This window comes from Crocodylus siamensis, chromosome 5 (genome assembly GCF_052110815.1).
Source record: "Crocodylus siamensis isolate JL-2025a chromosome 5, ASM5211081v1, whole genome shotgun sequence".
NCBI lineage: Eukaryota > Metazoa > Chordata > Crocodylia > Crocodylidae > Crocodylus > Crocodylus siamensis.
The window spans coordinates 201,869-216,726 of NC_143399.1; the positions used below are offsets into that span (position 1 = coordinate 201,869).

Sequence of the window (14,858 nt, forward strand, 5' to 3'; positions counted from 1 at the left end):
TGTGGGCTGTATTTTGCCTGTCCCTGCTCTAGAAGCTAAGCCCGGGCTGGCTTCAGGGGCTACTGTCAGGGACCAGAGGAGGCTGCAGCCAGCCTAATCAAGCACACCGCGACAGCTGGTGGTGCTGGCCTTTCAATCAAGTGACAGGTGAGTGGAGTCAAGAGCAGCTGGTGGTGCTGGAAAGGGGTGGATTGTGCCTTCCTGGTCTGTGGCTATTACTCCAGCTTCCAGTGAACTGAAGGTCTCTGGGACTTTGCAGTGAGCAGTGTTAATGTCAGACCTGGCGCAGTTCTGCTACTTTCGTCCTACCTCCTTTGCCCCTTGAATCAGTTAGGACTTCTGTATTGCCCTCCAGTGAGCTTACGTATGGCATGGGAAGGGAATAGGTTGTTGCTATCAAGTGCACACCAGTTTAAAAACACTGAGTTTTTATTATGTTGACACATTCCTCTACAGCTACAGGATTTTATGTCAATAGCAGTTCTCTTAACCTGCTGTTGGCTATGTTCTGCCCCAGAGGTGGCTGCACCTTGCTGTTGGATAAAGAAGCCCCACCAAGGCATCTCCAATATCTTTTCCTCCTGCAGCCTTTTGGGGTGCTGACAGGGATGAGGATAAAAATCTCCCCAAGTTACCATTGCATTGATCATCCACTCCCAGGACCCAGTAGCCATTTAATGCAGAGCCTTGCAGCCAGGGAGAGGAAGGGCCTGCAACAAGGTCCAGCATCTGAAGCACGCGGAACAGGCAGCAGCTGCACAGCTCTACATGCTCTGGCAGCACGGTGAGCCAGTCTGGCCTGGCATTGGGCCAACTGTCCTGATACTTGCCATGATACTGGCTCTGGCCCATCCTCCCTGCTGTCTGCCAGGTCTCATGAGGCCTGTGCTCAGAACAGCTGGCAAGCAGCGACACATGGCTGTCCCACAGGTCGGCAGCTTTGTTCAGCTGCCTGGAGCCTCCCTTCCCTGGATTGCAAAGGCAAAGCTTCACGTGGAATGATCCAGTCTCCTCTCTGGCTCCCAAGCCCAGGAGTGTGTGTGGCTCAGGCTGCGGGGAGTGGGGCAGGTGCTGAGCAGACCTGCATCTCTGACCTGCTCAGAGCAGCGGCAGTGCAGGGCTGGGCTCCCCTGGTGTCACCAGTGTTGAAGCAGAGACACACAGGACAGAGTGGAGCTGTTTGCTGTCAGTGCCACACACAGGCCCCCCGAGATCTGAGCCCTGGGAGAAAGTGAGGCCCGCACAGCTTCCTGGCAAGGGCAGCCTCTTCACCGTGCCCTCACCACTCTCCTAAGCAGACCCTTCCTTGCATGCCTCTTGGCTCCATCTTCTTCCAGGTCTCCTGGCCCCACTTAAACAGGAGGACCAAAAGCAGGAACAAGAGCATGGGCTGGTGAGGAGGGGGTGTTGGGATGCCACAGCCTCTGGGATGAGGAGGGGGCCTGCAGGGCAGAAGTCCCAGCCCCAAAGGATGCAGGGGAGTCTGGGTGGGGAGGCAGGAGGCAAAGGCCCCAGCCTGGGAGGAGTGGGAGGGCAGAAGGTGAAGGCTATGGCCCCAGAGGGCAGAGGAGAAGCTGGGCAGAACCCAGCTTCAGAGGGAGAAGTGCGGCTCTATGTCCTCCTCTTCCTGCAGCTGCTCGCTGGGCTGGATGTAGTTATCCTCGATGAAGCCATCATCCTCCTCTGGCTGCAGCCTTCCGATGGGCCCAGGCTGGTTCTCCTCCCAGGCTGCGCTCTCCTCAGCCGGGCCATTCCCCACTGAGCTGGCGTCGGGCAGCGGTCGGTGCCGGTAGCTGGCAAAGTTCTTGTGGAAGAGTTTGCACTTGGCCACCAGCGCAATCAGGATAGAGATGCCGATGGCGCACAGGATGAAGCCAACCAGGTATGGCCAGCTGTTGCCCCCCTTCCCTGCCAGCGGTGTGGTGGCTGCTGGGCAGAAGACAGACAGAAGGTGCTGTGGAGCTGCACTCCCCCCTGCACAGGTGAGTGCTTTGCCCGTGTCCCGTGAGCAGTGCAGGGCAGAGCGGTGCCGTTTCCCATCTGCTCTGTGCAGGGCAGGGGCTGTGTGGGGACAGCACGATGGTGGGGCTCAGTGCAGGGGCCTGGGTAGTGACTGAACCCTTGAAATCCTCTGGCCGTCAGAGACCAACCCACATGTTTGACAGCTAGAGGGAGTGGGGATGGTTGGTGCAGTGGTGGGAGAGGAAGAGACTGACAGCTGACCTGGCACTGGGGTTCCTGCAGCAGGAGCTGGTAGCTCAGGAAGGAGCTGGGAGGCTGCGTCCTGGAGCTTTGGGCTTGGGTTTATTGCCTGGTGCCACGTGGGGTTAGCTATCTTGGTCTAATGGGTTCTGGGGGGGCCTGTGGCACATGGCTTGAGGACTGTGCTGTGGAGCATGTGGTGATACCGCAGGCACTGCCAGCACCAGCCCCTGCTCTCAGCTGGGGGAATGCTGCTGTGGCTGGCCCAGTGCAGAACAACCCATGCAGCCTGTCCAGGTGCCAGGCAGGGGTTGCATGGGGCATGGAGCTGCCAGGCTTGTGCCATTGCTGCAATGCCCTGGTGGCCATACCAGCACCAGACAGGGATTCAGACTTCAGTGAAGGGCTGACCGGTCTCAGCTTTGGGGGCAGTGGATGCTGGGGGTGGGGAGAGGGGAATCCCACCCTGTAGCTTCACAACTCACTGTCATTCCCAGCTGCCACAGGCAGCGGCTGTGTGCTGGTCAAGGGCTCCGCGCGGGGGAGCCGCCGCTCTCCCCTGCAGCCCAGGTCCTGGTAGGTGAGGGTCTTGATGTCCTGGCCCCGGAGTGCGGGGGGTGAGGCGCACAGGACCTGCACAGCTGGGGGAAAGAACCTGTCTCAGTGCGGGGGCCTCAGCCCTGCCCCCCGCCCCCACACACACCCCTCGGTCCAAAGTATGTGAAGACCAGAGCAGCATGAGCCTGGTGCTCCCTGCCCCGGGCCTGTTCCCTTCTGCTCCAGCTACTGGGGCAGGTGGTGGGATGCCTTGCCCAAAGCCCCATCCCAAGGCACCGAGCCCTCCCCACTCCCTGGGAGGAAGACTTGGTGAATCCACACACCCCAGCCCCGACCCATAACCCATCCTCACCTTGCCTCTGCAGCAGCCACTGCTGCAGCGCAGAGGCAGAGCAGTTGCAGGCCCAGGGGTTGCCCTGCAGCTGGACCCGCAGAATTCCTCCCATCCGCTGCAGGACAGGGCCGGCGGCGTAGGCCAGCTGGTTGTTGCGCAGGTCCAGGTGTGAGAGGACCCCATGAGCTGGGATCATTGACACCTCCAGGGCCCGGAGCCAGTTGCCCCACAGGAGCAGCGTGTGCAGGTTCCCCAGGCCCTGGAGGGCTGCAGGGTGGAGGTGGGCAAGGCCACAGTGGCTCAAGTCCAGCAGGCGCAGTGTCCCGAGGCCAGAGAAGGTGGCTGGGTAGAGCATGAAGAGAGGGTTGCCGGACAGGTTGAGAGAGCGCAAGGCGGGGAAGCCATTCAGCAGGGTCCCATGTCTGGGCACCACCAGGGAGTTGTGGGAAAGGTCCAGGCCGGTGATGTTCCGGAGGAGGGTGTCAGGAGCGCGGAGCAGGCTGTTGCCGCTGCAGTCAGCCCAGCCCTGGAGAAACAGCGTCATCGTGTGAGGGGTGCAGCCTCCCTCCAGCATCCCCAAGAGCCATGCTCCCCAGGGGTACAAGCCTTGTTACCTAATTGATTCATTAATTGCCCTTTGCAGGGTTCTAGATAAAAGCAGCACCTGCAGACACAGCGCCCGGGGGCTGCTGGCAGGTCCCAGCCAGAACTGTCCCAGTGCAGTATCTAGTGTCAGCACAAGCCATGCAAAGACCCACAGCTGCCCCATCTCAGAGCAGCCTGCCAGACCTAAGCATGAACCAGAAAGGACAGGAGCAGGGAAGTGTCTGGACCACCCAGCAGGTAAGGCTCATTCAGGATCCCAGCCCATGAACATCACACCCTGTCCACCCTCTGCCCACAGCAGGGCCTTCTCCCTTCAGGGGTCCCCAGCTCCCCAGTCACACGATGACCTTGAAGAGATGTAGGGATAGGATAGATTCCATGGGCCCCTGCAAGTGGGGGCAATTGGGAAGGGGGCAGTTTGGTGGCTGCTGCCACCCTCTGCAGGCCTGCGGCTGTGGGGTTGTCCTCAGCTCCTTTGAGGTTGTGGCCCCTCCTGATCTAGCTCCTCTGATGGCTGCATCTGTCCATCCCTGTGCCCTCAGCAGTGTTTCTAACTTCCCTACGGGTGGGAGGCTGGGGTCAGCCCAGCCATTGCAGGGGTGCGCAGGGAGCAGCAGCCCCTGCTTGGTAGGTTTTTGGCATGGTCCCATGGGTGCATCTGAGCAGAGTAGCAGCTTCTCCCACAAGGGAGAGTCTAAGGCTGACTGCCATCAAGTGCCCGCTGCAAAGCACCTGATTTAAACCAGGGCTTTCCACCTGAGCTTATCAGAGAAGGGAGGTATGGGGACACCCACAGTATTTATAGATTAATGCGAGAAGCATGGGAAGCACACGGGAAGACTGGAGGTACCAGGACAAGCACAAAATGATGGTGTAATTGGGCTTAGAGAGACGTGGTGGGATAGTTCACGTGACTGGTGTATGGCCATGGATGGGTGTAGCTTGTTCAGGAAGGACAGCCAGGGGAGAGGAGGAGGTGTTGATATATATATATTGAAAGCCTATGGGTCAGAGGGGAAAGCAGAAAGGGGGATGTCACAGTGGGCCTCCAAGCCAGGAGGAGGAGGTGGACAAGGCCTTCTTTAAACAGCAGACAGAAACTTCCAAATCACAGGACTCGGTGCTTACAGGGGACTTAATTATTGGGACATCTGCTGAGGGAAGCAGAGCAGTGCACAAGCAGCCCAGCAAGTCCTGGACTGTGTCAGGGTTACCTTTTTTATTCAAATGCTGGAGAAGCCAAGCCAATTAAAGACCAACTTTTCAACTTCCTGCTCACAGGGAGGAATTGGATGAGAACCTGAAGGTGGAGGACAACTTGGGGACAGTGACTGCAAAATATCCTCAGCAGAGGAAGGCAGAAGTGAGACAGAATAAGGCCACTGGATTTCAGAAAAGCAAATTTTAGCAACTCAGGGACCTGGTGGGCAGGATCCCCAGGACACAAGTTGGAGGGGAGGAGGAGTTCAGGAGAGCTGACTGCACTTTAAGGGCTCAGGAGCAATCTATGCCAATGCAACAGAAGAGAGGGAAGTGCAGCAGAAGACCAGCCTGGCTACACAGCAATCTCTTCAATGAGCCAAAAATCAAAAAGGAATTCTACAAAAAAGTGGATGCTTGGTCATAGTATTAGGGAAGAGTATAAAAGTATCACATGGGCACACCAGGAAAAAATTGTGAAGCACCTACAGGAAAACCAGGTGATCAGTAACAGCCAACCTGGATTCACCAGGAGCAAGTCATGCCTGAACAACCTGATTTCCAACTACGATAAGGTGACAGGCTCTGTGGATGGGGAGGGCAGGGGGAGAGCAGTGGATGTCATAAACATTGATTTTAGTAAGGCTTGTTGACAGTCTCTCCCGTGATATTCTTACTGTAAGGAAATACAAACTAGATGGAAGTATTGTAACTGGTTGTATCATTGTACTCAAGGAATAGTCATTTATGGGTCTGTGCCTAGTTGCAAAGAGGTATCAAGTGGGGTTTTCCAGGGGTCTGTTTTGGGCTTGGGATTGTGCAACATTTTCATTAATGACTTAGATGATGGGATTGAGTGCACACTTAGTAAATTTGTAATGACACCAAGCTGGGTGGAGTGTACGCCATAGCGTCCAGAATGGCCAGGGTAGCCTGGTGAAATGACATGCAATCAAGCAGATGAGATTCAACAGGAATGAGTGCTCAGTCTTACACTTGGGATGAAATAATCACACGCACGAATTCAGGCTGGGAATGACTGGCCAGGCTGTAGTACTGTAGAGAAGGACTTGGGGGTTCCAGTAGACCATAGCCTAAATACAAGCCAACAGAGTGCTCTTGCTGGAAAAAAAACCCAGCAGTCTCCTGGGTTGTATTAACATCAGCCAGAGTGCATCGACAGGAGTCTCGCCTGCAAATCAAGGGCAGTGATTCTTCTGCTCTGTTCAGCACTGGTGCAGGTCCTCTGCCAGCTGAGTGCTCTGTTCCCATCTCCCTCCCTCCTGCCTCCCTCCCTGGGCTTGTTGCAGTGGCTGGTGCACACGTGATGCTTGTTGCTGAGTCAGAGGCCATGGGAGTGGTTGGGCCGGATGGGAAGGCTCTGGGGATGGCCCCTCCCAGGGCATGGTGCAGGCAAAGGGTGGTCAGCCTGGCCTGTGTCCCTCTGGGGCGGTGTCTACACTTGCCAGGTGGGGCCTGCTGGCCCACACATGTGGATTCAGGCTGCGAGCTGCACAGGGCGGGGAGTGAGCTCCTCTCTGTGTTCTTGGTAGCACCAGCCGAGCTTGTGATACTGATGCTGGTATAGCTGGGTGGCTCCTGCTGCCAGCGCTTGGGCTGCTGTGGCTGGCACAAGCCTCTCCTCTGGCCTCCTGCCCCCCAGGGCCCAGAACATCATCCAGCAGCTGAGCCAGAGCAAAAGTGCCAGGCTCCCTGCAAATCCAGCTCCCTGCAAATCCAGCCCCCTGCAGCCCAGTAGCCCTCCTGGTCCGGGTACGTGTGACTTTGTGCCTGGGGCATGGAGGCCCTCCCCTGCCTGCTGTCCTGCTCTTGTCTCCCCGACCCCCTTGCAGGGGGTCATTGGTGCTGTTTTTAGTGGGATCTGTTACAGTGGTGCCCTACAAGCCCTGCTTGGAGCATGGCTGCGGTCATCATTCTGCACACGCTGCTTTGGATCAGGACTTAGGGTTTTTGCACCCTCTCCCTGTGCCCAAGACTCCCTGCACAGGTACATGCCCCCTACCCACCTGGCTGCCAACGTGGCAGGGGTGTCCTACTGCCAGGGCCCAGGTGCAGAGGAGGCTGCAGACCCGCAGGAACCAGGCACCTGCCATGGGGCTCCGTGAAGCTGCATAACAGAGAGGCGTGTTGGCGCAGAGGGAGGTGCAGAGCCTGCCAGCACTGCCTGGCTAGGAGGTGGGTGTGATGCAGGAGGGGTCGGCACCCATGGTAATGAACAGCAGCAAGGATGCAGTGGCAGTGCAGGGGGTGGGGGTGGGGGTGGGGGTTGAGGCAAGGCGCAGCTCAGGAGAAGCAATGGAGACTGGTCTGCAACTGGGACTGAGCCCAAGGGTGCCATGCCCTCCAATTCCAGCTTGGGGTGACCTTGCCCGGGTGCACGCCCCTCTACCCCATCTCCATGTCCATAAGTGCAGGGGAAAGGATCAGGAATGGATGGCAGAGAGCAGGGCATAGCGGAGGGGTCTGTCAGCAATGGCTTCATAAATGTGCTGGAGACGGAGGAGTGTGGAGCAAGGTTGAGGGGGGGTCTGTCAATGCCAACCATCCCCAAACCCTGGGGACATGCTCCCCTCATGCCCTGGAGAGAGTGCTCTGGAGTGCCTGGGCTTGCCCCCACCTGCGCCAGGCCTCTCTCCCCACCTTGTGCTGGGCCTGACACCAGCTGCACCATCCAGGCACAGGTGCGGTCAGGGCCTCCGAAGGCGCCAAGTGCACAAGCGGCAGGGTCCTGCCAGCTGGCGCGCTGCCAGCGGGCCAGGCCACGGCTCTCTCCCTGCAAAGGCCTCAGCTGCCAGCACAGCAGGGACCAGCTCCCCTGGCCAAGGGGCAGGGCAGTTCTGCAGACCTTGTCCTCCTGCCTATGGGGATCCCGGGAGAACGCAGCAGTGTAAGCCTGGGCCTCAGGAGATAGGAAGCACAGAGCCCGGACACCCGGCAGAAGCGAGGGACGTGTGTAGAGTGACAGGGTGCCCTGTGTTGGAGGTGCTCTGGGGCGTGCTCAGCTCCTGGGTGGGAGGGCAGCCAGGCTTGATGCATGGGCTCCCACCGCACCCCCCTGGTCCTGCCATGCAGGGCCCAGTGCCAGAGCTGCTGGATGCTGCCTGTCAGCCCAGCTCGTTCCTCCGGTTTGCACAGGCCGGGGTGGGGTGCAACCAGCTGTCTGGCATTGGCCTGGTGCCCAGGTCAGTGTCACACCCTGTCCCAGCCCTGTCCCTCCTCCAGAGAGGCCATTAGGGCAGAACACCGCAGAATACCAAGAGGAGAGGAGAGGAGAGGAGAGGAAAGGAGCTTCCCAGCCCTTGCTGCCTCCCGCTGCCCTGCTCTGCCTCCCCCTCGCAGGGTTACCTGCCGCAGGGCCTGGCAGCTGCTCCCTCTGGCTCCGTCCTGCCTCTGCCTGGAGCAGAAGGTGGAGTCCCAGGAAGTTGAGAGTGGGGAAGAGGTGAAAGGCAAAGGAGCTGGTTACAGATTAACCGGCCTCCGCCTCCCTGGGCTCCTTGGCCCTATACCCTGGGCATGAACACAGGCTGGGCAGGTCTGGTGGGCTCCATGGGAGAGCAGCCAGCCCTGCTCTCAGCTGGTCCCCAAGGAGCCTGGGATGGTGGGCTGGTGTCCCGAAAGGCAGCTCTGGCAGCTGTGCCTGGTCACAGACATACATGGGGAGTATGTGCGTGGATATGGCTGTCGTGCCACACATGTACCCTGGGTGTGCGGTTCTGGCCCTGTGTGCTGTACGGTGGCCATATGGCTGCTGGGTGGCTGCTGTCTGGGCCACGTGCAGCTGGAGGGAGTGGGGCCGTGAGCGTGCAGGGCAGGTAGCACGCGGGTTTGCTGCTGCAGTGGCGTCTTGAGGAGAGTGCCGTGTGCAGCTGCCAGGTCCGCCAGGATCAGGCAAGCACTGGCCAACATGCCCCAGGACTCACAGTGGCAGTGGTCTCAGCTTCCGTGCGCTCAGGCTGGTGGCAGCGGGCACATGTCCCCGGGGGCTCAGGCAGGAGGTCTGCCCTCTGCCGCCTGACCCGGGCCTGTGGTGAGAGAGCTAGGGTAGATCAGCCCTTATGGGAGCCGCAGTAGCATCAGGGCCAGGCCCCCCACCTCTGTGCCACTGTCCCACGGCTCCAGACCCAGCCTGGTCACGGATCCCAGCTGGACTGAGTGCCTGATTTGCTAGAAGTGTTGCTTGTTTCTTGTCTTCCGTTTGGGATTGGTGTGATTCTGCCTCTGTTCCCATGGACCAGGGGTCCTGCCCTGCTGCTGGCCAGTAGCATTGATGCTCATTGGCTTCATGCCAGAGGCTGCCCTTTGGCTTTGCCCAGGGCCGGGCACCAAAACAGGCCTCAGCCCCTCTGCCCTGGCCCCGGGGACCCAGATGCTGCAGAGGTCTATCAGACCTGGGAGGCTTGGGTCAGGAAACGCTGGGTCTGTGGTCACGGCTGGGGTCTGCCTGGGCAGCCGGGCTCTGCGGGGGCCCTGAGGCAGTAGGAGCCCTGGGGGCAGGGAAGCTGGTGGGGACGTAGCCCATGGGTGCATCAGACTTGGTTAGGTCTCAGGGGTAGGAGGCTTCTCCAGCCGTCTGGCAGGAAGCAAGAGGCAGTCCTGAACAATAGGGTAGTTTCCTGCTCCCCCCAGTGCTGGCTCTCCGCGGCAGGATGGCCTCAGCCTTCACAGACTCTAGGAACGCCCAGGCCAAGGCCCAGGCTCCTGCGCTGCCATGGCCCCAGCCCGGTGCAGGTGTGTGATGGAGTGGCTGGGGGGAGCCAGGGGGGCAGTACTGACCCCAAGCCGTGACATCCCCCCCCCCCGAATTCTCCTCCCCGATGGGGTGGCAGAGCAAGGGAAGCGTCTGCCAGGGCACTTGTACACATTATCAGATTTTTCTAACTAAAGATATTCTCTGGGTTTATTTCACTCTTGTAATGTACCATGACAATTGACATTACTACTTTGCACATAATGCATTTACCACTCATAATTGGTGTGCAAGCACCCCCAGTGACATTGGCTTCTGCAGTTTCCAGCCGTGGCTGCAGCGATGGGCCTTGCTTCCTTCTGTGCATGTAGCACCCTGCCCCCCCTGTGCCCTGCTCTGCCAGGGGGAAGCCTGTCTGAGCACCCAGCCTGCCGCTCACCTGCGCTCACCGCTGCCCTATATGCATGTGCTGCCGACACTCACCTGCACCTGCCATTGCCCTGCATGCATGTGCCACCACTACTCACCTGTGCCTATCACTGCCCTACACACGTGTGCCACTGCCCTACACATGTGCTGTTGCCACTCACCTACACACGTGCCACCTCCACTGGCTTGGGCCTACCACTGCCCTACATGCGTGTGCCACCACCACTCACCAGTGCCTGCCACTGCCCAACATGTGTGTGCTGCCCCTACCCACCACTGCCCTACAAGCGTGTGCTGCCTGCCACTGCCCTACATGTGTCCTGGTGCCACTTGCTTGCACCCGCCACTGCTCTACACATGTGCTGCTGCCATTCACCTGCGCTCACCACTGCCCTATATGCATGTTCTGCCACCCCCACCATCACTCTCGTCACCCTCTCACTGCTGTGCTGCCCCCCTGCCCCGCCCTCGCTCGCCCCGCAAATCCAGCAGGGCCCTGGGAAAAAGAGGTCAAGGATCTACCAGGCAGGGACCCCGTGCTGCTCCCAGGTCACTCCCCCTCCCTGCAGTCAGTCCCTGAGGCTTTAGCAGGGCACGGGGGGCTCTTTGGCCTGTTCCCCTGTAGACAGGGCCGGAGCCAAGCGCTTCAGAGGTGCCAAGGGCAGTGGACTCTGTCTGCTTGAGGGACTGTCTCGTTAAAGGGGCTGAGCAGCCAGGAACATCCAGGCGAATCTTTGGCTACAGCCTCCCCTTGGCTGCTGCCCCTCTCATCCCATCCCCGCTCTTCTGGCTTGTGATGTGCAGGGAAGTGCTGCATTCTTTGCCCTCGCACCTGTCCCAATGGCGTCGGAGTCAGGGCCATGCTCCTGGCAGGGACCTGGTTGCTACAGCGCTGGCTCTGCGCTCCGACGCTTGGCAATGCGTCGTTCTCCTGTGTCTGTGTTCAGTGCCTAGAGAGGCGTGGGTGTCAACAGAGCCAAGCATTCCCATCGCAGAGTGGTGGGCAGGGATGAGGGGGCATGGTCCTTTTGGTGCAGCTGGCTTTTTGCTACAGGGAGATTTCTGTTTTGTTTAGTTTTTAAAGAAATTTTTCGTGTTCCAAGCCAAGTCAAGTCCAAATCCATGGGTCAGTCCAGAACCATAAGTGGCCCTACAACCAGCAAACATCCTTCACCCCCACCCGGGGCTTCAGATATTTCCTTCTTTTGCCAGGCATCCTACATGCAGGCCCAGCCCTTTTGGCAGGCGTCCTATGTGCAGGCTTGGGGTTCAGATGCCCCTAAGTTTTGCTTGCTCTCAGCCATATGGCCACAGGAGCAAGCTAGGGAGGAGCCTCCCATTTCCATAAAAAATAAGCATTAAGCTCCAACACTCTCAGCGGGGACTAAACCACACCAGAACAGTTTTCCCTGGGAGGGTTTAAGGAAAACTGCTCTCTGTCTGGCTGAATCCACGAGGCAGTGGCAGCTGCAGCTCAGCCTGCACAGCAGAGCCCAGGACCCCAGGACCCCAGGACCAAGGAGAAGGACAGAGGATGGGAACTGCCAGTGAGCTAGGTCATGCATGTCCCCCACAGCTACCTTGAGACAAGGGGTTGGGGGTCATTAACAGTGTGGCTGAGGTGTTCGAGCTGAGAGCTGTAGGTGACACCCAGAGGGGTTTTCTTGTCCTTGTCCCAGGGTTGGTTTTGTAGCAGGCTGGAGCAGGGCTCTGATGAGTGTAGGAATCCCTGCTCCAGATCCTGCAGCTCGGTGCATCCCAGCAGGTGGGATCAGAGCAGATCTGGTTGTAACTTGCCTGCACGTAATGGCTCGCATGATGTGCGGGAATGACAGCTGTGGTACTCAGCTGGTCCCGATACAGTGCAGCGGTGATGAGGCCATTGCAAACTTCCACCAAGGTGGCCAAGAAATGAATTTGCTGGGTGCAGTATTCCAGAGCCTGTTTGATGTTGCTGCTGAAGTCTGGGTGGAATTTGTTGGTGTCCATACAATAAAGACCTTGTCCTGTTACCTGTGCTGTATGCAAGACATGGGAGGTGACAGTGCTGCTCTGCTCAGGCCTTAGCTGCAGCGTCACTGGCTGTTCTGGGCTCTGCAGTTGAGGAGGATGTCACAAATCTGGACAGGATCCAGAGACTAGTCACAAGGGCAGTAAAAGTGGGAAGGCAGAGGTGTGAGGAAGGGTGAGAGCTCAGTGTGTTCAGTCTGGCACAAAGGAGGTTCTGGGGGAGATGAGGGCAGTTTGCATGCACCTGGAGAAGAGAGAACAGCTGCTCCCTGCTGCAGAGGGCAGGGACTTCAATTGCAGAAGAGCAAGTGTAGGTCCTATTTCAGGACAAACTTCTTCACTGTCAGAACAGCAGGACAGTGGAGCGTGAGGCCGGGGCAGGGCTGGTCAGACCTCTAGGGGACAAGAGAGGTGGAGGCTCTGGGACAGGGCAGTATCAGCAAGTGTGCCAGGGGTTGCACCCGACAAGCCTCATGGTCTCTTCCAGCCCTGGATTCCAGCACAACGGGCGCCGGTGGTTGCGGGAATGGCGCTGCAGCGGTAATGCTGGCAGGTCTGGCCGGTGCCTGCCTACGCTTGGGATCAGCCTTGCACGTTCTCTTGCTCTGTGCTTGAAGCTGACAGTTATGGGGGCTGCAGAAAGCGGGTGCCTCGTGCACAAGGAGAGAGGGAGCTCCAGGTAAAGGCAATGTGTGGGAGAATGCAGAGGCCACAGTGGGTGAGCAGAACAGAGGGGCAAAGCTTGGGGGAGTTTGTGACTGTGTGGGGTGATGATGCAGGCATTTCTGCAAGCACCAGGTGACCAAAATGCCAGCATAAGCCAGGGACCATGGCTGTGTTTTATGTGCTCCAGGGACACGTGCCCTGGGCAGTGCGAGAAGAACAAGTACGTGACAGCCAAGCCCAGCAGGCAGAGGGGAGGGCAGCAAAGGTGCCTGGTCCCTGGGCTGGCCTGCACTGGGGCTGCAGGCCACCCCAGTGCTCGCTGGTGTGCCTCCACCCTGGTGGCAGCAGGTGCGAGCTGGGGTCAGGGGCCAGCAGTGCCACATGCACTGAGACTGCTGCAGCATCCCACGTCCCGCACCCCACCCTGGTCAAGAGGATGAGGGAGAATCGAGGGCAGAATACAGAGCAGAAAGAGCCCCTGAACAAGGTCCTCCAGCCTGGCAGCATGCAGGGCTCTTTGCAGCTTGGGGCCTTGAGAGGGAAATCCACAGGAGACGTAGATTTCATAGACTCCATAGACATTCGGGCTGGAAGGGACCTCAGAAGATCATCGAGTCCAGCCCCCTCCCAAAGGGCAGGAAGTCAGCTGGGGTCACAGGATCCCAGCAAGATAAGCATCCAATTTGCTCTTGAAGGTGTTCAATGTAGGTGCTTGACCCACCTCCAATGGCAGACTGTTCCAGACCTTGGGGGCTCGGACAGTAAAGAAATTCTTCCTTATGTCCAGCCTGAAACGGTCTTGCAGGAGTTTGTGACCGTTCGACCTCGTCATCCCTTGGGGCGCTCTGGTGAACAGACGTTCCCCCAGATCCTGGTGGTCACCCCTGATAAACTTATAGGTGGCCATCAGATCACCCCTGAGCCTGTGCTTTTCCAGGCTAAAGAGTCCCATGGCTCTCAGCCTGTCGTCGTAAGATCTGTTTTCCTGACCTCTGATCATGCGCGTGGCTCTCCTCTGGACTCTCTCAAGCTTCTCCACATCCTTTTTGAATTGTGGAGCCCAAAACTGGATGCAGTACTCCAGCTGTGGTCTCACCAAGGCCGAGTACAAGGGGAGAATGACGTCTGGGGATTTGCTCGAGAAGCATCTATGAAGGCAAGCCAGCGTTTTGGTCGCTTTAGTAGCCGCACCATCGCATTGCAGGCTCATGTTCATCTTGTGGTCAATGATGACCCCCAAGTCTCTTTCTTCCATAGTGCTAGCCAGTGTAGCACTGCTGAGCCTATAAGGATGCTGCAGGTTTTTTCTCCCAAGGTGGAGAACCTTGTATTTTTCGGTGTTAAACACCATGAGGTTCTCGTCTGCCCATTTGCTGAGCTTGTCCAGGTCAGCCTGGATCACCCGCCTATCTTCTGGCATGGATGCTTTGCCCCAAAGTTTGGTGTCATCGGCGAACTTGGCCAGTCCACTCCTGACTCCAATGTCCACATCACTAATGAAGATGTTGAACAGGATGGGTCCCAGGACAGAGCCTTGAGGGGCCCCACTGGTCACAGGACATGTCTTTGGGGGGCTGTGGCTGGAGGCACCGGACCTAATCATGGTCATGCCCAACATTTTTCAGGCCCTTTGCCAGTGTGAAGTCTCTGCCCAGGAACGGACAAGCCTCTTGGGCTCCTGCACGCTGACAGCGGCACTGCTGTGACCGATAGGGCCTGAGTGCATGCAGCGCTGGCCGGGGGCAAGGCTCCCACCTGCACAACAAGGAGCGGGCAAGGGTGCAGCAGAGGTCGGGTCTGTTCTAGTCACTCCATGCTCAGCTGGGCCCTGCACCTCCCTGGAGCGCGATGCAAATAGCTGGAAACAATGAATAGATTTCCTGTTCCTGTCCATGTTTTCTTTAGATTTCCAGCTGGATACAGCCCAGGTCCAGGACACCAACTACTGCTCATTAAAAGCTTTGCCCCCAGGCAGCGCAAGGTTTTCCTTGGGAACAGGGGCTGAAACAGCACAGAGTGGGTTAGGCCAAGCTCACAGCACTTTCTCTGGGGCTGGACTTGCCCTGTGTGCAGTGCCCTTCCTGCAGTCACTGCCATGTCTGAGCATGCCATGCCATGGGCAGTGTCCAGTGTGCACAGAGGGGC

The 14,858-nt window shown here is 58.3% G+C and overlaps 1 protein-coding gene across 2 annotated transcripts; it reads right to left on the bottom strand.

Annotated features, from left to right (window-relative positions):
- Positions 1-411: 411 nt before the first annotated feature.
- On the bottom strand, positions 412-8,327 carry C5H1orf210 (chromosome 5 C1orf210 homolog). Of its 2 annotated transcripts, none has more exons than XM_090049561.1 (5): positions 8,267-8,327; positions 6,928-7,028; positions 3,113-3,620; positions 2,688-2,843; positions 412-1,926 (listed from the first exon to the last, which is right to left on the bottom strand). In XM_090049561.1, exons 2-5 carry the CDS (start codon positions 7,012-7,014, stop codon positions 1,592-1,594), a joined length of 1,086 nt encoding a protein of 361 aa, XP_089905687.1. In that variant the 5' UTR covers positions 7,015-7,028; positions 8,267-8,327; the 3' UTR covers positions 412-1,591. The 2 variants fall into 2 exon arrangements, with proteins under 2 accessions (XP_089905687.1, XP_089905686.1); XM_090049560.1 differs by having other exon boundaries at positions 412-1,929.
- Between the last annotated feature and the right edge of the window lie 6,531 nt (positions 8,328-14,858).

What these genes read in the sequence shown, in the direction of transcription:
- C5H1orf210 (XM_090049560.1), bottom strand. Translation starts at nt 7,014, where the DNA reads ATGGCAGGTGCCTGGTTCCTGCGGGTCTGCAGCCTCCTCTGCACCTGG. An exon ending in CCTGCCACGTTGGCAGCCAG is followed by an intron (nt 3,621 to 6,927) that starts GTGGGTAGGGGG and finishes CTGTTTCTCCAG; the next exon opens with GGCTGGGCTGACTGCAGCGG. An exon ending in TGTGGCAGCTGGGAATGACA is followed by an intron (nt 1,930 to 2,687) that starts GTGAGTTGTGAA and finishes TCTTCTGCCCAG; the next exon opens with CAGCCACCACACCGCTGGCA.